The sequence below is a fragment of the Cottoperca gobio genome, unplaced genomic scaffold (assembly GCF_900634415.1).
Source record: "Cottoperca gobio unplaced genomic scaffold, fCotGob3.1 fCotGob3_397arrow_ctg1, whole genome shotgun sequence".
Lineage (NCBI taxonomy): Eukaryota > Metazoa > Chordata > Actinopteri > Perciformes > Bovichtidae > Cottoperca > Cottoperca gobio.
Genome location: NW_021166986.1, coordinates 32,779 through 55,439, shown reverse-complemented (window position 1 = coordinate 55,439; position 22,661 = coordinate 32,779). Strand labels below are relative to the sequence as shown.

Below are 22,661 nucleotides of genomic sequence, written 5' to 3'. Positions count from 1 at the left end.
CCATCTGTCAAATTATCGCCCATTCTTCCCCCCGCTGCTCTGAACGGGGCGGGAAGAGACAATAAATAGAAAAATTACCACTTCTAGATATCATAAGAGCTCATCTCTGCGAAACACAACAAACACAAAAGGCCCCGCGTGAGTCAGTGCGGGAAAGTATAATTAACTGACCTTCATGTCATTCCTTGTGATTAACTTAACTCACCGACCAGCTGCTTCCACACGAGTTTAGAGGAACGCCAAGAATTAAAAACATTTGTTCCAAATGACTACAAATCCATTCAGAAGAGAGAAACATGCCGCTGCCGTCAGCGCAGATAATATCATCTACATTATACGAGAACAATAATGCAAAGCTGCACTCGCTCCGTCACAAACAACAGTAATTCACTCCTGTGATCAGGATACTTCATGATCCGAGGGGGTGCTCTGAGATCTCAACACTTCTATTTGCATTTATTTTCCCTTTGTGAAGAAGACTTTGCACTTCTACCTTCTCAGAAAGTACCTGCAGGTCAAAGCATTGGAACAGTTTGACAGATGTTCATTTAAAAAGGTTATTAAAAAGCACAACGGGGCGAAAAGAGCCAAACTTAAATGTTCTTTATCCCGTGATCTTTGTGTTTCGGTCCCAAAAGCTACGCTCCGCACTGTTTCCTGTCCCGCTGTGCGTCAGTGTCTGTACCTCATTAAAAGATGTCAGGTTAAGCTTTTTGGCGATGAACTTCTTGAGGTGGAGGACTGTGGCTTGTGCTGAACAGCGGATCCATTTGCGCTTCAGACCTCGAAGCTTGCTGCTGTTGCACTCCAAGCAGATGCTGACCTGAGAGGAAACGGGAGCAGAGAGCAGACGCTGAACACAAGTCTTACACCAAGTTACAAGTTAGAGACATGAAACATCAATCAGTAGTTTTTATCAATAGCCCGACGTATTTGAGGATCTATGACCATCAGCTGTCTTTCCATTAGCCTGGCAGTGAGTGTAGTTTGAAACCAAAAAGTGTGAAAACAGCAGGAACAGTGCGGCTTTAGCTTGCAGATAAACACGAGAGATGCCAAATATATATATATTTATTGTATATATAAATAAATAAATTATAATTATATATATATATATATATATATATATATATATATATATATATATATATATATATATATATATATATATATATATATATATATATATATATATATATATAGAAAAATGTATCAAATAAGACGGCAACAAATGTAGACGTACTGAATATTTTTAAGATCACGAGAGTCGGAAACAAAACTGGAATGTAATTTAAATAAATGATATAATACTAATAATATTAGTGTAGCCTAATCTTTATCTGCAACTGTGCACAAAAGAAGAAGAAAAGAAAAAAGCAGCGCAGCAACCGAACGCTGATTTTACCATTTGAAAGTCAAATTGTTGGATTATTGGATGCAGCTTTATATAAAACTCACTGATGAAAAATGGGCCGAGAGTTTTCATTACCTCACACCTGTCATGAGAGCAGCCTGAAGGATTATGTTACGATATGTGTGCTGCAGGTCCCACTGAACCGGCATCGTCCGTTTGTCTTTTGCTTATTTTTCGTCTTTCATGCGACCGAGCGTCACTGCCCGTGCTCTTGTGTTTCCCCCCGGGGGCGACACGGTAGGTGGTTTTGGCAGTCGATGGCCGCAGGAGTCAGAATGTATTACTGCCACTGAGCTCCAGACGCCACATATCAAAAGACCGAAGAGGAAACCTTTGAATTTCTTCATTTTGTGTCACACTCCCCGTCTGTCTCTATGGAGACAGGAGGAGCCGACATTACCCTGGCTTCTGCTTACATTTGGAAACCATCTCAAATAAACTGCGGTTCTATCAGCACAGAGCGACACGGCGATACGTCTGCGACGAGGGAGTCATGTGAAGTATAACCCTCCGTGGTCATCTGCTACAGTTACACACACACACACACACACACACGACTGATCATGAGGCATATCAAGAAAACATCATCTGTGGTGTCACAGAGAGAAAGTGAAGCACCATTTCACGGGCTCATTACTGAGTCATGAATGCTTGCAGAGGTCTGAAGCGATACGTCAACTGTTACTGTTCTTCTTAAGTGTGTGTGTGTGTGTGTGTGTGTGTGTGTGTGTGTGTGTGTGTGTGTGTGTGTGTGTGTGTGTGTGTGTGTGTGTAGAAGAAGAAAAGCTTGAGTCTCTCTGATGAGTTCAGACTTTTCGGAGGCTTTGAGAATTCAAGGCTCGATAAATAATTTAGAGCAAAGCTGCATTCTCCAAAGTCGACTCTTTAACCCCAAAATGTGTGTAATTCATTACATTTACAATCTATTTTTCACCGCGTGGAGATCTCATCAGAACGTGATAAGAGCCGGGAAGTGACCGTGTCCTGAGAATATGGGAAGATGTAGGATTTTATCTGGAATTGCGATAAAAACCCCCGCTGTGACTTTAAATGATCCTCACCTGAGTGTCTTTCTATCATAGGAAGGAATTATCATGTCAGAAAGATTATTAATGTGTCCTGTATTTATGCAGAGGGACAGTAGATGTATGATTGTCTTCAAAAGATCATTCTAAAGTTATTCTAGTGTGTTTCAGTGCCATCAGGATAATATTGTGAATCTCCTGTGAACATATGAACCTCTGAAACTTCACGCTGTGATGATAAAGTACACTTCTCTGCTTTCATTCGCTCTCTCTGGCTCTCTCTGAAGGTTACGCTCTGAAAAGGTCGTCCAGAAGACGACAGGGGAGGGGGGTGTTCTGGAAGTCGGCCATGCGGGCAGGTTCGCCTGCAGGATCTTACAGCTGAGGGGCTTCTACACCTTCAGGGACATCATGATGATTGTTTACCATCAAGAAGAATGAAGATGTCGTCTGGACCATCTGAACTGTTTTTTGTTTTAAGCGATTTCATTGCAGCATTTTCCTTTTCGTTTATATTCTGATGAAACTCTCCTTCGTTACTGTAACTGTTTTGATCCCACCTCATCACCCTGCATGTTCACTTTCTTTCTCTCAGTCCTGCAAATCTCTCGATTTCATCAGCCATCTTGTATTTCTCCCTCCCTCCCTCCCGCCTCCTCTCAGTGACATTTGACATTGACTGCATTCAGCTCACACAGTCTGCAGTATTAGCTATTCTCAACGCATTCTGCACCGCTGCTGAATATCCAAAGGGCAAGATCTCTCCCCACCTCGGGGCAGCCTGCCCTCCCCACATGGCAGTGAGGAGCTGCTTGATTGGAGACGACCGGCTTGTTTAAAGAAATCTGCGTGTTGGGTTCTTCTCCGACTAACATGACGTGAAACAATTCTTTCCTTCCGCCTGTGCAACATTGCAGAGAGCGCGCTTTGTGTTCGTCTGCCCAGCACAGCAACAACTCCGCTCTCTCTGCATTATTAATATCATTTTGCAGGGTTTGGGAATGAACCAGAATACAAATGAAAAGCCCGTTTCCATTTTAAACACCTTCAGTGGACGGCAGTGGGGTCTGTCCGTAAGTGCAACGATACAAATCAAACAGTAAAAACAAAAGAATCCAGTAATTGTAAAACACGTCTGGTTACTCACAGGGGGGGGGGGCACTGTTATAAAAGCAATAATTGATGTGCAGGCTTTTAAGGCAATTGTACCCACAATTATCCCCAACAGTATGTTTATCCCTTCGTGCTTTTGTTCCCCACAGACTGTAACCAGCAATTATTTTATCCAATTTGCTTCTTCTAATCTCTGCTAAAACACAAACCGATGTGTACTGCCTCCCAAACGTCCTTAGATCTTAGATATTGCTTTATTTATCAGGGGCCGGTTCCCCTAAATTACATTAATTAAAAACATATTCTCCCTTGCTTCTAGTGGCATATCACCGGGCAGATAGTTTGGGTTTCAGATTCTCAGATATATCGGACTCTAATGTCTCCAGAGTATTACAATTAAAGGATGAGATTAAGTTTGTGCTGCTGAAAGCATTAAAAACATTTAACACACTTTTCAGAAACAATAGAGCTGTTCTGATGAGAGCCAGAGCCTTCAGCTATCAAGCTCCTCTCCAGTGGAACCAGCTTCCAGTTTGTGTTCGGGAGGCAGACACACTCTCCACATTTAAGAGCAGGCTAAAGACTTTCCTTTTTGATAAAGCTTATAGTTAGGGCTGGCTCAGGTTTGCCCTGGATCAGCCCCTAGTTATGCTGCTATAGGCTTAGACTGCAGGGGGACACCTCCCTGCTCTCTTCCTTCTCTTCCTCTCTACTCCTCTCTCCTCCCCTCCCTCTCTTCTTCTCCCTCTCTATCTGTATGCATTTATGTAAATGTATGTTACTAACTCATCATCCGGGGCATCATCCCCGGAGTTTCTGTCTCTCATGTGGCAGGTTGCCACTGATAAAGTTTACGTCAGGATCATGAATCGTGGCTGCGCCTGCTGACCTGGTCCTGCTGGACACCGGGAAGCCTTTTTGACATTTTCCTGGATTCATCCAAACTTTCTCTTTTTCAACACAACATAATTTCTGTCAAATATTGTATTTGTACTATGTTGTTTATCCTGTACACACGACATCTATTGCACGTCTGTCCGTCCTGGGAGAGGGATCCCTCCTCAGTCTCTCCCTGAGGTTTCTAACATGTTCCCCCTTTAATTATGGGGTTTCTTTTAGGAAGTTTTTCCGTGTGCGATGCGAGGGTGTAAGGACAGGGGTCTAAGGACAGAGGGTCTAAGGACAGAGGGTCTGAGGACAGAGGGTCTAACGACAGAGGGTCTGAGGACAGAGGGTCTTTATTTTATTTGATTAATCGTCAAACCTCATAGTCAACAGTTTTCTTATTCAAATGTTCTACTTTGAGTGACTTTCTAAAGTTTCTTTCTAATTTAGGTGAACTGAGCCTTTAAGTAAGTGAAGAAGAGTCTCGCCTTCAGAGAGGAAATGAAAAGCAAAGATTGCTCACCTGCTCATCGCTGCGGTGATAGTCGTTGTCCTCCTCTGGTTTCTCCTCTCCTGCATCCTTATTGGCCGTCTCGTCTGTTTTTGTGTCGCCTGGGCAGAAAACCAAACAAAGTGCGTTGAGCTGCCATGTTGTAAATCATGAATACAGAGTAGAGCACGGGAACAAACCCAAACCTGCACATATACGCTGTTCATCGAGCAGCGTGTGTCTCTCATCGTGCTCATTAACTAAAGTCAAAGAGGTTTGCGCTTAATTGACATCAATGGTGCTGTTGAACACAAGACCAGAGAGACAGGCCTGTTGGTCTCTGCAGTATGTAACCAGCCTGAGCCTGTTGGAGTGTAAAAACACTTCCTGCGGAGTTCCATTTACAAAGTAATTACATGTCCAAGGGTGTCAAAGCATCTTTTACACGACTTATCTGCTGTCTGGGCACGTCTCAGCTCCACCTTAATAGACTGGTTTTGTATTTGTGGGCCTTTTTTCCCCCAAGAAAACGGAGGCTGATACGGGCGGACATTAGAGAGCGCAGCACTCTCCGGTGAATATACGGGGAAGTGGGAAGAAATGCATTTCTAACAGTGTGCGGTGCTACTGGGGTTAATGTGTCCAGAGTGGAGCCTGAAAGGTGCAGTACGGTTTAACGAAACACCACAGAGCTTCTGGGTTGGAGCTGATGAAACCTGTCGGATGCAGAACACCTCAAATCCACTATATTCAAAGGAGTTTGTGTGAAAAGCTTAAAAGGTTGTGCAGAGTGAACAGGGCTGCCCCCTCTTAGTGGACTTAGTCTATTTGTCTTTTTTTTTTACATGCTGAAAGACTTATTTTGAAGAAAACTATAAGCACATCTCTGGTAAACACAAGATTTGTTGCTTTTGCAGGATTCTTTGTGGAGAAGCTCAGTTTTACAGATCTGATGAATAAATCAACTAAAATCGATAAAACGAGTCGAATTTCTTCTAATTCTGAAAGCATATTCTTTATAATTCCCTCCAGAGAGTAATATTGCACATGTGGATGGACAGATTGTAACGGTACAAAGAAAATAAATGATATATTCTGTCTGGTAAATTAGTAACTTTAATCTTTAACACTGCAAAACCCAAAAATATGCAATGATATAAAACAAAGAAAGCACCAAACACGAGTGGCTACGTCCATGTGTGCAGCTCAGTGACCTCACTGCATCTGGTTCATGTCTACATCTGACCCTTTATCGATTCAACTCTTTCAACTCTTGGTACATACTTTTAACAAAAACATTCAAATCAAAGCCATGTTTTCATGTTTGAGTTTCCAGTTGTGCCGTCTCACTTCCTGGTTTATTGTGTGTGTGTGTGTGTGTGTGTGTGTGTGTGTGTGTCCAGGACAGGTGTAGTTTATATAGATATTTCTTTTATGGATTTCCATGTTGACTGTAATATTGTAGTAGTATTGAATTTTGTGTCAAGATTGCAGTGCCGTGATATAAGTGCTGCACAGATGGGTATTGCTTTTTCTGTAACCTTTTAAAAAACAAAGAAATTCAGTCTGTTCTTCCTGGATTCAGTGGGTGTAATAACATTGTGTGTGTGTGTGTAGTTTGGATTGCTTTCACCCCTCTGTGACCATTTTGTGTTGGGGCTAACTGTCACCACTCCACTGAGTATTACCGGGAGAGGTCTGGGCTTGCTCTGATGTCTCTGCGGCGGTCGTCTCCAGAGTCGGCCTCGCTGATTGCTTATCAAGAGCGACTCGCTCCTTTTGTTGTGTCTCACCTTCAAACAACCCTGGAGTATCTCAGAGACTCTTCACGGAGATGAAGACCCTGTTTGTGTTTGAGGTAATGGGGTGATTGCTCGAGTCTGGGGATTTAAAAAAACTGAGCAATCTTATCTCTTTCAGAGCTTCGGTCTCATCGGGGATCTGTGACAGCCAATCACATCGCAAAGGTACGACGACATCGAGGGAGGTGGAGTGAACCGTGTGTGCGTTAGTAAGTCATGAAAAGAGAAAAGAGGATGCAGAGTAAATGAGTGCTGGTGGAAACATAGTTTTTGTTTTAAAGTAGTGCGGGGAAGAAAACTCATTGCGTTTAGATTTCTCGTGTGGAGTTTCAAAATAAGAGACGATCATCCTTTATTAGTTCCACAACGAGGGAATTAGCAGCGTAGCAGCAAGAGGATGCAAAGAAAAGCTAAATATAATGAAATGTTATTATTAGTTGATGGATCTATGGTGCAAACTCACACTTGTTCCCACTGTTGGGGGGCAGTGGCTACAGGACTACTAACAGGAGGTTTACTGCATTAACATGTCCGCTCCTGAATTCTGCTCTGAGGAATTAGGAAGCGCTTCTCTGTCCTGTCTGGTTAGCAATGTGGCAGATGCAGATTTATTCACCTCCGCTGGTTAAAGACGGCCCCACGAGGAAGTTTCTCTTTCTGAGGGATTCTGGATAAATGAGATTTTAATTAAGTGTAATGCCGTTCAGCTCGGCTGGCAGGGGCAACAATTAACAGAGTGCCCGCTGTCGCCTGCGGTTAGTGTGGCGTGATCTCTGCTTTAACATGCGTTAGTTTGCCTGAGTCTTAAATAAGAGCTAATGAGGAGCATTTTCTCAGACGGGAGAGTCAAAGAGTTACATTAAAGCTTGTGTGGGGAGGCTGGATGTACACACTCATCATCCCGAGGGTGAAACAGCCTCGTGTAACGGACGCTACAGTTATAAAGTGAACGTGCTCCGTACGGCAGCTGCATCAGTCGTGGCACAGAGCAGGAGTCAGAGTTCATTGACCGACGAGGCGATGGTGGAGGATTTGGTGTCAAAGCGAAAAGCGCTAATATTTTGGATTTAAACCCAAAGCTAACGGGTAAATCAATACTCTACTGGAAAGGCTGGACAGACACACGGCCGACCTTCAGGATCAGAGTGAACGCTCTACAGCATCCTTGTTGTCACACGTTTATTAATTAATGTGTGCGTGCAGGAAGTCTTGAAGCTCTTATTGATCATTTATTCAGCCGTAAGGGGGAAAAAAGAGACTCTGCAACTAAAGCACAATCTTAATCTCTTTGGGTGTTTTCAGACTTGGGTCAAACGATTCCGTGTCTTCAGTTGATTCTGCAGCGTTTCTGCTCCATCTATGTCGATAAAACTAAAGAAGTGCGGTGAGGTCTGAGTGGGCGGCGAGCAGCACCTTCAAACGTCTCATTTTGAAGAAGGTCCCCCGCAATGCAGGCTTCATGCTGCGCTCTCAGAGCATGACCAGCTTAACATATTCCTATTGATTTTAATAATGTTATTCCTACTTCAACATATGTTGTATTCATACTGTAGGTAAAGATGGATGAGGAACCGAACACTTCATTCCTGAGCAAATCAGTTTTAAATCCCTCCCTGCACTCTCTGCACTCTCTGCACTTAACTTCTGATTTGCTCTTAATTCTATCTGTTTATTTATATGCGTTTACCATATATCCTTTGATTTCTTGTTATTGCTGCTGCTTTGGGTGTTGATTGCATGTAAAGCACTTTCTAAGCATTGCTTTTAGAGAAGTGCTTTACAAATAAAGGTTGTTATTATTATTAGCTTCTGGTGTGTCGAGCTGGAAGGTGAAGCGGACAATTGACTTATTTTCTAAAGCTGCACTGCAGTTTGACAGCAGCTTTCACAATTCACAAAACACACATTTCACTTTGATATTAATATAAAGAGTTCTGTCAAAAGCGGGTTGAGAAAAAGCTTCAAATGCACAAAGAGAAACCTCACAAGAGAAGCTCCTGGTCAATGAGCCTCTGAATAATAAGCAAACACATCACTTTATATCACTGATGGTGGAATGCATTCCCTTCCATTTCTGTGTGTGTCTGCGTGTGCTGGAGATAAACCTGACTTCAACAGTTCCACTTCTGTTTGAGCCTTAATTACCAAAAATCAGAGAGGGGGATTAAGCGAGCGATTAGGCCTGCCGGCATGACAGCCCTCTGGGCACACATTTACGCCAGCCCTTGGAAGTGAGCTGGTACGGAAAAGCCGTCATGCACAACAAGCAGGCCGGGGACTCATTGTGATTGGCTAAATTGCCTCCACTTCTACAGCTTAATGGCGTCTGCTGTTACTTGTGGTCTTGCTTCTAATGTTCCTCATTATGATCCTTTTATAGAACAACGAGAAGAACAAGACGCTCAACGCTGTCGAGGTGACGACGGTTTCTTCAAACTCATTTTAACGGTTTTGTGAGCGGTTTTGCTACAAAGTGTAAAAATGCCGTTTCTTCCAAAGGCTTTCGTGTTTCAGCCTGTGGCCTCTCATCCTGCTCAGACTTTCAGATAGCAGCTTTTTACCCGATAGAAAACCATGAAACAAGTTGCTCTCGGCTCAGCACTATTAAATAATAACATTGTCGTTTGTGTTATCTTATGAAACATGTCTCGCCTCTGGTTCAGTCTTTTTATGAATCAAAGCAAACTTCTGAGTGGTTTAAATACGCCACAGGATTAAGCTGATTGGAAGAAACGTGCTCAGTAAAGACTTTTCAGATGATCAACACAAGTTTAAATCTGTTAAGTGCAATAAGTAGTCACTGTAGATATGAGATAACTTAACGTCAAGAATAAACCAAGCTCTGATGAGCCCACACTAGCATCATATGAAATACAATACAAACAATATAAATGTATGTTGACTACACATAATTGTGTACTACAATGTGTTCATCTAGTTATTTTGTAAATCTAAGACCACCTTTAAAGAAAGGGTTTCCTCCTTTTTGTTTTGGTTTGCTTCGTCACCTCGTTGACTCCCACTGTTACTTGGAGGACCTTCAACACTGAACTCGTATCGCATAATAAAAAAGGTAAACAACACCTTTCAGCATGCTGTGACCCCCATGTTGGTTAAGTACTACCTTAAGGTCATGTTGCACGTCAAGGTACTGAAGCCACTAAGGGTAGTTACAGGAGAGCTGCTCACTGAAACTGTGTGCATATTTAAACAGACAAAATCTCGACGGAGGATGTGTGGGGGAAATCGTACCATTGCGTTGATCTAGATGAGTCTTCATGTTGCAAAGATCTCCTTTAATGTCTCCAGGCACCTCCATCCCCAACTTCTGATAAAAGTCCCGCTGCTTCTTTATCTCCGCTGTAGGAGAAGAATTAGAGAGGACGGTGTCTCAAGGTTACTGCTGTCTTTAACATTCAATGGTGTGTGTGCGCACAGACAAGTATTTTATTAAAATGCATTTCATTCTAAGCAGGAAAGAGATTCAAGGTCTGTGGTTGTTGCATCATAAAGAAGAAACTCACCCTCTTGAAGTCCCGGTACCAACTTGTAGACAATGTCTTGCATTGTTCTGTCATGGCTGCAAAGAACAAGAAAATGGTTTGTTACCTTTTTAGTTTATGAGAATTAACGTCAACAGCATTTCACACCCAAACCTCAAGTCTGAAATATATGGTTTAATATGGTTATATTGTGTTTCCAGTGTTCAGCAGTGGTTCCCATTCTTGGGTTAGTTTATTCTGCACATATATAAAAAGACTGTAGGAATTTAATAAGAAGTTAGAATATTGTGCAGGAGATGCTAATGAAGATACCTCCCCTAAATAACAATAGTCACTTTGTTTGTTAAAAAACAATGTGTAAGTCTGGGGGTCTGGACCCACAAAGGGGTCTTGAGATGAATTTATATTTTATTTTATCAGGAAGTCCCATTGAGATCAAACATGTCTGACCTAGCTAAGATAGCAGTCATACAAAATCACAACACATTAAAATACAACATATATACAACATGATATACACAAAGCTGTTCAACACAGTGACCTCAAGAAAAACAACCACATTCTTTATGATGCCCTTAATTGACTGAAGCAGAAAAAACATATAATAGTTTATTTGAAAAAATCTGAAGAGGAATATTCACTCTATGGTTCATGTGCAACCTGCGATGAAAGGCCACAAATTGTTTCGTTTTAACCAGCCACAGAGGTGGGACACACTGACGTACAGTACGGTCCCCTCAGCGCACGCACGTACAGTACGGTCCCCTCAGCACACGCACGTACACTACGATCCCCTCAGCACACGCACGTACACTACGATCCCCTCAACACACCGACGTACAGTACGGTCCCCTCAACACACCGACGTACAGTCGTCCCCTCAGCACACGCACGTACAGTACGGTCCCCTCAGCACACGCACGTACAGTACGGTCCCCTCAGCACACGCACGTACACTACGATCCCCTCAACACACCGACGTACAGTCGTCCCCTCAACACACCGACGTACAGTCGTCCCCTCAACACACCGACGTACAGTCGTCGCCTCAACACACCGACGTACAGTCGTCCCCTCAACACACCGACGTACAGTACGGTCCCCTCAACACCACCGACGTACAGTCGTCTCCTCAACACACCGACGTACAGTCGTCTCCTCAACACACCGACGTACAGTCGTCCCTCAACACACCGACGTACAGTCGTCTCCCTTCAACACACCGGCGTACAAGTCGTCCCCTCAACACACCGACGTACAGTCGTCCCCTCAACCACACCGGCGTACAGTCGTTCCCCTCACCACCGACAACACACCGACGTACAGTCGTCCCCTCAACACACCGGCGTACAGTCGTCCCCTCAACACACCGACGTACAGTCGTCCCCTCAACACACGACGTACAGTCGTCCCCTCAACACACCGACGTACAGTCGTCCCCTCAACACACCGACGTACAGTCGTCCCCTCAACACACCGACGTACAGTCGTCCCCTCAACACACCGACGTACAGTCGTCCCCTCAACACACCGTACAGTCGTCCCCTCAACACACCGAGGTACAGTCGTCCCCTCAACACACCGACGTACAGTCGTCCCCTCAACACACCGACGTACAGTCGTCCCCTCAACACACTGATGTACAGTCGTCCCCTCAACACACTGAGGTACAGTCGTCCTCTCAACACACCGACGTACAGTCGTCCCCTCAACACACCGACGTACAGTCGTCCCCTCAACACACTGATGTACAGTCCCCTCAACACACTGATGTACAGTCCCCTCAACACACCGACATACAGTACAGTCCCCTCAACACACCGACGTACAGTCGTCCCCTCAACACACCGACATACAGTACAGTCCCCTCAACACACCGACGTACAGTCGTCCTCTCAACACACCGACGTACAGTCGTCCCCTCAACACACCGATGTACAGTCGTCCCCTCAACACACCGATGTACAGTCGTCCCCTCAACACACCGACATACAGTACAGTCCCCTCAACACTAACTGCAAACCCCTGTTCATGAAGAGCAGAACATTTCAAACGGACTTCTTTGAGAAATGTTCGATGTGTTAGACTGAAAGATTCAAATGACACCAGCTCTCAGAGGTCAGTGTGCAGCATATGCTCCGTCAGTCAGTCAGAGTGTAGAAAAGCTTTTTCCCCGTCGGTGTGTGCTCGGGGCTGCCGTCGCCATGCAGCTGCGTTTTGACAACAAGCCTAGGCAGACGGCTAACGGACATGTTGGGGACACGCTGCAATGTTATGGAGGGAAATCTCTAGAAATCAGTGGCAGGGTTGTGTCCCCTGCTGTCCCCTGGGACAAAGCTTCTCCAGAAAACAGCAACACACTGCCCCCTGCTGGACACGTTTGGAGGTTTTTTTTTTATCAAAATGTTAAATTTAAAAGAAACCTGTTACTTTCCTTCCCAGAACTACAGAATGCCAGTCTGTTGTTTGCAGACGTTTACAGCTAATGATCATTTTGTGTTTCATGGTCGTATGCATGTGCAATAAAAGGGATTAAAAGCATCAAGGAAAGCCACACTTGACAGTACGAGCGTCTGGATTAGTTTCTCTGAGATGATTCTCTGTGAGACATCTGAGCGTGATTTTGAGTTTAATCTCAAACATCAACTTTGATCAATCTTCTTGATGAGCAGATGGAGTTTATCTGTTATCTGTTTGGAGTTTTGCCTTCAAATCCCTTGTGATGTTTCCCATCAACTCCAATTTCCTGCAAACAATTAGGCAAAAAAACAAAACAGCTGTGCGAGGAGCTAATGTGTTTGAAATGGAGCATTTCCTGCAGAACAAAGAGTCTGCAGACAGCGCAGTTTAGACGGTAATGTCTAAATTGCTGCTACACATTAAGTGTGTGTGTCGCATTAATCAGACATTAATGCATCAGCGCTCAGAGGGTGCAGGAACAACAACATCCCTCACAGAGGAGAATTCAGTCAACAACCATAAGAAGCAGACTTCACTTCCAAAGTGTCTCATGCTCGTGAAGTTCACCGTTCAAAGGCTTTGATGTTGAAGTCTGTATGCAAATTACAGACAAGGGACCATTATTATTATTTCAGAGAGAAGGTGCAAGTTTCAGGTTTCTTAAACTATCTTCCAGTTGTGCTTCCTGAAGTCCACTATAGTGTCATAACACTGAACTCTGCGCTCATCATCTCTGCTCCAGGCGACATCAGCCACTAACTAGCCAACCTCAATCTACGACCCAAACTGTCAGCAGTTGAGTTGCATTGTGGGTAACGTAGGCAACAGGTTTTTGACGAGGAAGAAGAATGCGTGGAAGAAAAAAAGATGATATCGCCGGTTCTGCTCGCTAATGAATGTTGTTAAATATAAAAATCTGCACTCTAAGACATCAATGAGACAATCCATATAATGATGTAACACTTCTTTTATTATATTCATGTATTTAATGAATAACTGCACATATTATTTATTGCACTGTTAGCTTATCTCTGAAACAGAATTGTAAATGAGTTTAAGTTATAAATGGTATCGTGTGGAGCAACAATGTATTACTTGAACCTTAATATGTTCGTGTAGCTCTGCCAATATAAATGCACAGATACAGACGACCCTCAGCAGACTGAGCGCAGACTTGTTTTCTTTCCTCCAGACGTGAGGAAATATAATGGGAACAGGCCAGCAGCACTTTGCTCCTTAGTAGTTCAGTGTTTACCAGCAGTGCACTGCTAAAGTCCCCAGAGGCAGCTCTCTGCACACTGATGGAGCTCTGACTAAACAGCAGAGTGTGTGTGTGTGTGTGTGTAATGCAGAAAGAAACCCTGAGAGGGTAGGAGTGTACTGTAGGTAGTGAAGGAGAATGGAAGACAATGGATTGAAAAACAGCAACACACTGTGTGTGTGTGTGTGTGTGTGTGTGTGTGTGTGTGTGGGCTCCCTCACTCACCCGATGTACTGCAGTGGATGGCTTTGATGAATAACAATCCTACACGTGGGGCACGTGTTGTTTTCTTCCAGATACTTCACTAGGCAGCTTCTACAAACTGGAGAGAGAGAGACACACACACACACACACACACACACACACACACACACACACACACACACACACACACACACACACACACACACACACACACACACACACACACACACGACGAGATATGGTTACTGTCCAAGCAACAGATTTAGAAATAAACCCATCAGCGATACAGTGTACAGTATTTAGTAAGTTTTCTAAAGACACATTTTTAGCAGTTAAATCTGTGACTGAAGTCATAATCCTGATGATCTGCAGCTACTTACTCCGATCAGTCACTCTTCATGGTTTGAGGAATAGCGCCCGCATATTAAACTCTCCCATCGTCTCACTCTCACAAACGTTACTTTCAAAGGCTCATATTTACAGCTATATCGGCCGATACGTAACAATAAGCGTCGGTACCGAAGTGTATTTAAATCATTTAGAAGCGGTGTCTCCCAATACCCCGTCTGTCCACCAGGGAGCGCCGATACGTTTCGTTTTCACTGCAACTCTCCCGTCAAATCATTTAGTCACAATTCTGTCATAAGCAATTTTGAGGTTCCCTTATCAAAAACGTTTATGTTATGATGTCGGTGTTAAAAGCAAGATATTGGTGGCGATTTAAAGGTTTAATTGTATTCTTTGATGACACTTCCATCAGCTGAGTTATTAAACTGTGCAATACTCATTTCACATCGTGTTTGATCAAATGTTTTTATGTATCGACTGTACACAGAAGCATCACCGCACAACTCCACAGCTGTTACTTTACTTATATAGTATGTCAATTATTTTACTAATTAGTTAGTAAACACACAGCCCATCAGTTTCCCAGCGCGCACACGCACACACACACACACACACACACACACACACACCCCCCCTCAGGAGATGACAGATCTGCCGCCTCTGCTCATTAAATTACATTAACAATTATATAAAACAGAGAAAAGCAGCAAAACTTCACATTTGAAGGGTTGAAGACTGAAAGACTTGAAATATATCAACAATTAGAGCGTGAAAACCACACGGTTATACACTAATATAAAGTGTGTCTGGTGTCACAGCAGTCACAACTTCCTGACTTTACCTATGCAAACAGAGGACATGTAACTCTGCAAACATCAAGTCTCCAGCTGTTTTATCTCAGTGTGTGTGAACAGCTGGTGACGTGATGTGAATCTCTTTGTCTCAACTCTGCGATGTTGAAGCACCTTTTTCAAAGTGAGGGAGAATCAAAGCGTCTGCTCTGATGTTCACGGCGAGGAGAACAGCTCCCATCTGCGGGGGAAGAGCTTCCTCTAGTGGACAGACGAGGCGTTACACCGTCTGGGTTCATCTGTTATTTCTAACACGAGTTGTTCTTTCATAACGCTGCACGCGCTTCTTACCGTTACGGTGTTAAGTCTGACTATTTTTGCTTTATGCTGCAAATATTAGCAGCGAGAACAAGTTTGATGTGCAGTAAACGAGTCAACTTCACGTTCTGGCGTTAGGAATCGATCCGCACGGTTTTTCTCCCTTTGAATAAACAGAAAGGCTTCGTCCGTTTCAGACCGACCACATGTGATTGATTGGTCCAGTTTGATTACATTATTCTCACCGACCCAAAAAGCACAGCAGCAGGACTAAATGTGTCGAGTTCGATTAAACACAGCGGGGGTGAGAATGCCTTCAAGCTCAAAACCCCCCCCACACACACACACACACACTTCATTATTATTTCACACCGCGAATCTCAAAATATCGACTTGGTGCTCGGCCCAGATCACATGTGAGCATTAAAGGGCACTTGAGGTTGCCGATGAGGTAATGAGCCGGAGGCCTCGTTACCTCAGTGACCCCCCCTCATGTCTTATAAAACGGATCATTTAGGGTCCGAGTGCTGCGACTGCTCCTGCTGCTGCTGCTACTCCTGCTCCTGCTGCTGCTGCTGCTCCTGCTGCTGCTGCTGCTGATGCCGATGCTGCACGTTCAGCACAACCAGATCAAGAAGCGTGAGGAGACTTTAGAGGAAGTTCTGCCATAAAACTTGTGTCGCAAGAGCAACGATGAAATCCTAAAAACCTTCAAATGCTTTCGGGATGCTTTTTAAAAACACAGTTTTTATATTTTCTACAGCTTTCGTGGGCCGGGTACCCTCATGCTCACTTTCTGAAAGCGCGTTGCTGAAGTAAAAGTCGTGGGACACGTTTCAAACTTCATATTTTGTTGTTTCGTGTCCGTCTCGTGTTTCCTCTTCTTCTTTTCTCTCTTCTGAAAGTGTTTTTGTTCTGAATCGTGCAACGTAAATAAAGTTGACTTACTTTAACCCTATTGAAAGATCATTGGAGACAAACAAATGAGTCCAACAGGCTTCAATTACTCATCGAAACGCACAATTACTTTGGCTTCCATTTAAACCGCTTTAATCGTTAATTACACTCGTATTCCAAATGGCTTTCATTAGAAGCGGGCCACGTGGTCTTCTGAGGCCTTTCAATGTTTGAACTGCTACAACTGATAAAAACATTTTATGAACTGTTGAGGTTTGTGTGTATTTGATTAAATTCATCACATAAAGTGTATTTTTAAGTATATACTAAAAAGCATCTTTTAGGCTCGAGAAGTTTTATGTAGAGTATCGAAGTCTCTGATCAGACTATAATTACTTCACTAATGATGTGTGTGTGTGTGTGTGTGTGTGTGTGTGTGTGTGTGTGTGTGTGTGTGTGTGTGTCTTCAAGATTAAAGGCACTTAATAGCATTTATATAAACCAGTGAAAATGTTAAACGACCAAAAGAAAATGCTGTAACTCAAAATGTGGCTGCAGACAGAGCTGCATGGATCAGAGGTCACGCTGCCTGCAGGACCCAGACGAGACAAACAGCTGATGTGTCAAATAAACAGACGAGAAAGAAAAACAGGATCAAATCTGAGAGGACGTGAAATCACAGAGACAGGAAGTGTGTGAGGCGGGACCTACAGGTGTGTAAGCACTCGGTGACGGTGGTGGCGTCGATCAGGTATCCATCACACAGACGACATGTGATGTGGGCGTTGATGTGACACAGCTTTATCTTCCTCGTCAGCATGTCGGGGTTCTGGGGGAGACGAACAAAATCAAGTTCAGGATTAAAGATGCAAGTTTAAAGTAAACTCGTACAAACTTTAACTTTAACTGTGCAGACACTGAAGAGTCATGTTGAGTCATGTTGAGCATATACTACAGTAAAACTACAGTATTCACACATTAAGACATTAAGTCATTTCTTGTCTTCATGTAACTGCGACAAAACTTCAGAGACTTTTCTTTACGTAGAAACTGAGACTTTAAAAAGGGAAACAAACCTGCAAACATGTTGTGCAAGAAGTAAATGCAAAGCCCCAACACATTGGCATCAACTAAACAAGTGTCCTTTTCATTATGCACGCGTGTTCTTTGAGTCAACAACATTGTTTTTCAGTTTTGGGAGGCAGACTGTCCTGCAGGTACCAGCTGACATCTTCCCCAAAAGGTTTCAGGCTCGATCCCTGCAGACGCGAGTCTGTCCTGCAACACTCTGTCCTCCTGCTCGCTCATCGTGTGCAGCTCTACAATTATAGCTAAATGACTAAACAGTTGCATAACATCACAGATGCTCGAATAGATGAAGTTGTACATTCTTCTAAAGAGAGCAGATTGCAGCCCGATAGAAATCTTGAATCCTTGATGGTTTTAGGTTTGAACCTGATTTAGCCTCAACAAAGGTTCTTCTTTCACGCGTCATGATGACACATCACATCATTAGCACCTGAGACTTAAAAACTGTACTTTCAGTCTAACCCAGGGGTGTCAAACATGCGGCCCGGGGGCATAAACCGGCCCGGCAGAGGGTCCAATCGTCGGGCAAATGCGTTGAGTTCAGGAGAAACTTCTGACACTAACGCCTCGTTACAACTCCATGTTTGTCTCTTTATCGCTCTTATGCGTCCGACTTCTCACATAATTAGTTGAATATTCGAGTGAGTGGGCGAGTGCACTGTGAACGTTAAGGAAAGACTGGTCACATTCTCATTCATACAACAACCGTGTATCACTACTGTGAGCTCCTCTACTCTTCAGACCATGTTTAGGGAGTGCTTTCAGCTTTCAGCTTTCCAGCCAACTCACTTTTTAGCCATTTAAACCAAGCTGTTACTTAACGATTTCAACCAATTATCAATTACTTTAAGCTATTTACAACATGTTGCCGTTACTTTAAGTTGCGCGGTTCAATTTCTCGGCTCGCTCAAAGTGTTCACACACACTCCTTCATGTGTTACAGCCGACTGGATTATTGTTTTGTATCTGTACATTGTTTTCAAATTAGTAGAGCTACTCCCAAATCACCTCCACAATGTCCATGTGTGTCAGTGCACGTCATTAATAAAGCAACATACAGTCATTTAAAGCTACTTTAAAATCCACAGTGAACTAAGATCAGCTGAACTGAGTTCAACGTGTAACTGCAGGTTCACAATCTGACAGGCAGCGACAGGGCGGCGGTGATTCATGCTTTAAAACATGAAATGAAAATGATTTTAAAAAGCAGTGATTTGCTCTCCAGAAGAGAGTTGAGTAACTGAAACTGAGGTTTCAGTTTCTGTGTGTCCTTATTTCAGATCCTACAAATGAGACGACACATGCAAACATCCACCATGTGCTCACAGCTACACGGGCTAAAGTGCGGCCTGGGTTTTGCCTCTCAGGCTACAAACAATCAGCCCTCCCTCTCCTTGTGGAGTAAAAACACGGTACCGCCTGAAGGGCCGACTAACCAACAGACTATACCGGCAGACAGATGCGGCACAAAGATGCTACCGCTAAGATAATGGCTGGTTGTGGCTGGTGAGACCGTGAGACAGCGAACATCCATCACTGAGAGCCGCCTCTGAAAGCCTCGCTGGCTGCAGAAGCCGTGGACGCGTCTCTAAACTCTGAGATAGAAGTGAAGAAGATGTTGTAACCTTTGGCTCCACAAACTTTTTAAATGGATGATGGTGCATTTTATCAAAAGGATATCATAAACCCAACGTGTCAAGAGATGGAGCTGGAAATATTAGTCAGTTCAAATAAATACATTTGTCATTTTGCGAGCAGAAATACAAAATGTTCCCAGTTCCAGCGTGTAAATGTGCTGCTTCATACTCGCCTATGAAAGGAGATTGAACACATTTGGGGTTTAAAGTGTGCAAATAATCTTAGCGTTACATTTTTCAGCATTTTCTGAGTTTGTTTTAGACATTTAACAAATCAAACAGGTATTCAGTGATTCATTAATAACATCAGATTAATAAGAAATTAACATAATTGCTTGTTTAAAGTTAAACATTGGAGCCGTGTCAAGAGAGATTCAAATGTCAAACCTTCGATTTATTACCTCAAGTATAATTCCTCAGTAATATTGTTGCTGCGCTACAGCATAAACATTTGGGACGCACAACTACCAGCCAAGCCGAACTGTAAGCACTAATGAGAAACTAAACATTGACCCGACGTCACTCAATCGAACTTCTGATGCTAAGAACACAAACACCAGCTCTGATGAAGTGACGAGAGGAAACCAGACGCTGTGGTTCTTACCCCTAATACCGCCATGCGTCGGCTGTGGATGGTGCAGCGGCCACGTCTCTTCCTGCGGTTGTGCGGCCGACAGTGTTAGCTCCTCATCATGGAGAGACTCTCATTGGAGCCTGAAACAGAGAAAGAAAGAAAAAAGGTTCAAATCAGAAAATAGCTTGTACATCCAAACATAGCACCTTTAACCAGGTGGGCATTAAAGGGAGCCGTGGGAAATATGCTTTATTGAGTTAGATGAGAAAATCGATAGCACTCTCATGGCTCTCAAATATGAAGCGTCCAGCAGTCGGTTGGGTAAGCTTAACTTAGACAACCAGCAGAATAAATAGAAACCACAATTTGATGTTTTTTACGAAGGTTATGCGCCGGGAGAAGTTGTCAGGCAAACAGCTGAGACTTTGGTTTTTGTATGAAGTACCTACACAAGAGAAAGTGTACGTGTGCGCTTCAGAGGAGCTCTAAGACGACGTGGTTACCTCTGCAGAAAGCCAGGCTGGCTGTTTCCAGAGCACCTTTATTCTCAAGAGAACAAGCATATTTGCAAACGTGTCAGACTCTTCCTTTAATTAAAAGCTCTACACATTTGGTGTGTTTTCTGTCCGAGCAGCCAAAGCACATCACAAAGCTACCTATACTTCAGAGTCCCACGCACACGGTTTGATTGAAGAGCTTCGACTGCTCGTCGGGAGAGAGCGGACAAAGAGAAGATGATCTGATGCGTTTCCACTGGAAGAAGTTTAATATTGTACATTGTTCCTGAAAATTGTGGTTGTCCTTCACAAAAGGGCAGCAGATTTCAGCCGTGACGCGTCCCGCCATCACTTCCTGTGATTCATTGCGGGAGTCCGACCTCTCCGGTCCTGATGGGGGAGGGAATGCCGGGCGAACACCTGACACTGTTTCATCCTCCAATCACACAGACGCAGCTTCAAAAATAAATAAAAAACAGCCTTTAAAGTCTCAGGTGACAACAGCAAGTACTGCCAGCCCGCCTCTGTCTGCCCATCAGACCGTGAAATTAGCCCAGTTAGTCGACGGAGATGAAATGTGGCAGGGGGGCTGCTGAGGACACACACACACACACACACACACACACACACACACTGTACTGCTGCCTATTAGAGAGCCGCCACGCGCTGTTGAGCTTCACACAGATGTTATCGTCACATGACGCCCGGCGACTCCACTGTGATGTAATGTTTTATTTGCGTCTTGTTGGGGTTGACTTAAGGTCATATTCACACAGAGTGTTTTCCTCTTTCTGTGTAGTTTGCTTTGACAGGTGTGGGAACATAAACCGTCAGCACGAACAACATGACACATCCCCGAAACGTTGACGCATGAGGGTCTGAGAAGACCGACGTTGACATCTGCTATCAAGCAGTTACTTATGCTTGAAGAGCTCAACGTGCATCAAGGGCAGACTCCAAATCTGGACTTGAAGCTATCGTGGTGACAAAATATAAACACCTGGCAAAGTACTCAAAATGGCTGTGGTGGTTCCCGCTACAGCAGGTGTCTCCAGGAGCTCATTCTGCCACACACAGACTCACACACTGAAAACACTGCTGCAGCCGGTACACATGTCAAAATCTAATTGCATGATGCACGTTTGATCGATCAATAGACTATTTGTCGCAGGTCTTGTACGCCCACATGCTGTTGTACACTTGTGTGACAACTATGAGCTCTGGTTTCTTTGTTATTTGAGCAGCATCAGACATTCAGACCACAGATAGTGGTTGAGGTAGACTGTCGGGGTATCACTGGATATACAGTGCATCCGGAAAGTATTCATACCCCTTCACTTTTTCCACACTTCATTATGTTACAGCCTAATTCCAAAATGGATTAAATAAAACAGTACCGCATAATGAGAAGTGAAACAAGTTTTTTAGATTTTCTTGGAAATGCATTAAAAATAAAACACTAAAATATCACATGCACTAAAGTATTCACATCCTTTACTCAATACTTTGTTGAAGCACCTTTGGCAGCAATTACAGCCTCAAGTCTTCTTGAGTATGATGCTACAAGCTTGGCACCTATTTTGGGGCAGTTACTCATTCTTCTTTGCAGATCGTCTCAAACTCTGTCAGGTTGGATGGGGACCGCCGATGGACGGCCATTTTCAAGTCTCTTCAGAAATGTTCAGTTGAGTTTAAGTCCGGGCTCTGGCTGGCCTTCCGTCTGGCCACTCTGCCATACAGCCCAGATCCATGGAGTGCTGTCGTGATGGTTGTCCTTCTGGAAGGTTCTCCCATCTCCACAGAGGATCTCTGGAGCTCGGTCAGAGTGACCATCGGGTTCTTGGTCACCTCTCTTACCAAGGCCCTTCTCCCCAATTGCTCAGTTTGGACGGGAAGCCAGTCCTAGGAAGAGTCTTAGTTGTTCCAAACTTCTTCCATTTCAGAGTGATGGAGGCCACGGTGTTCTAGCCTTCATGTCCAATCCAATTTAATTTACCACAGGTGGACTCCAAACAAGGTGTAGGAACATCTCAGCGATGATAAATAGAGATTGGATGCTCCTGAGCTTCATTTCAAGTGTCACAGCAAAGGGTGTGAATACTTATGTACATGTGATATTCTAAAAGCCCTTTTTCATTATGCGGGATTGTGTGTAGAATGTTGAGATAAAAAATTAATTTAATCCATTTTGGAATAAGGCTGTAACATAACAAAATGTGGAAAAAGTGAAGGGGTATGAATACTTTCCAGATGCACTATTAATGAAGAAAAACAAACCACTTCTGAGTTCATTTCAGGGCAGAGCTGAGGCTGCTGCATTCAGGGTCATTTGAGGACAGCGGAATACATGAAA

At 43.7% G+C, this 22,661-nt stretch overlaps 1 protein-coding gene across 2 annotated transcripts in view; it reads right to left on the bottom strand.

Moving 5' to 3' along the window:
* The window catches only part of pcgf3 (polycomb group ring finger 3), a 49,150-nt gene that overhangs the window by 8,693 nt on the left and 17,796 nt on the right, over window positions 1-22,661 (bottom strand). For both annotated transcript variants that reach the window (XM_029427877.1, XM_029427879.1), the window contains exons 2-8: window positions 19,842-19,951; window positions 17,223-17,340; window positions 14,179-14,275; window positions 10,254-10,309; window positions 9,982-10,089; window positions 4,961-5,049; window positions 686-823 (exon numbers count right to left, since the gene is read on the bottom strand). In XM_029427877.1, the coding sequence (XP_029283737.1) occupies window positions 686-823; window positions 4,961-5,049; window positions 9,982-10,089; window positions 10,254-10,309; window positions 14,179-14,275; window positions 17,223-17,340; window positions 19,842-19,856 (621 nt within the window). In that variant the 5' untranslated portion in view covers window positions 19,857-19,951. The remainder of the gene's footprint in view (window positions 1-685; window positions 824-4,960; window positions 5,050-9,981; window positions 10,090-10,253; window positions 10,310-14,178; window positions 14,276-17,222; window positions 17,341-19,841; window positions 19,952-22,661) is intronic.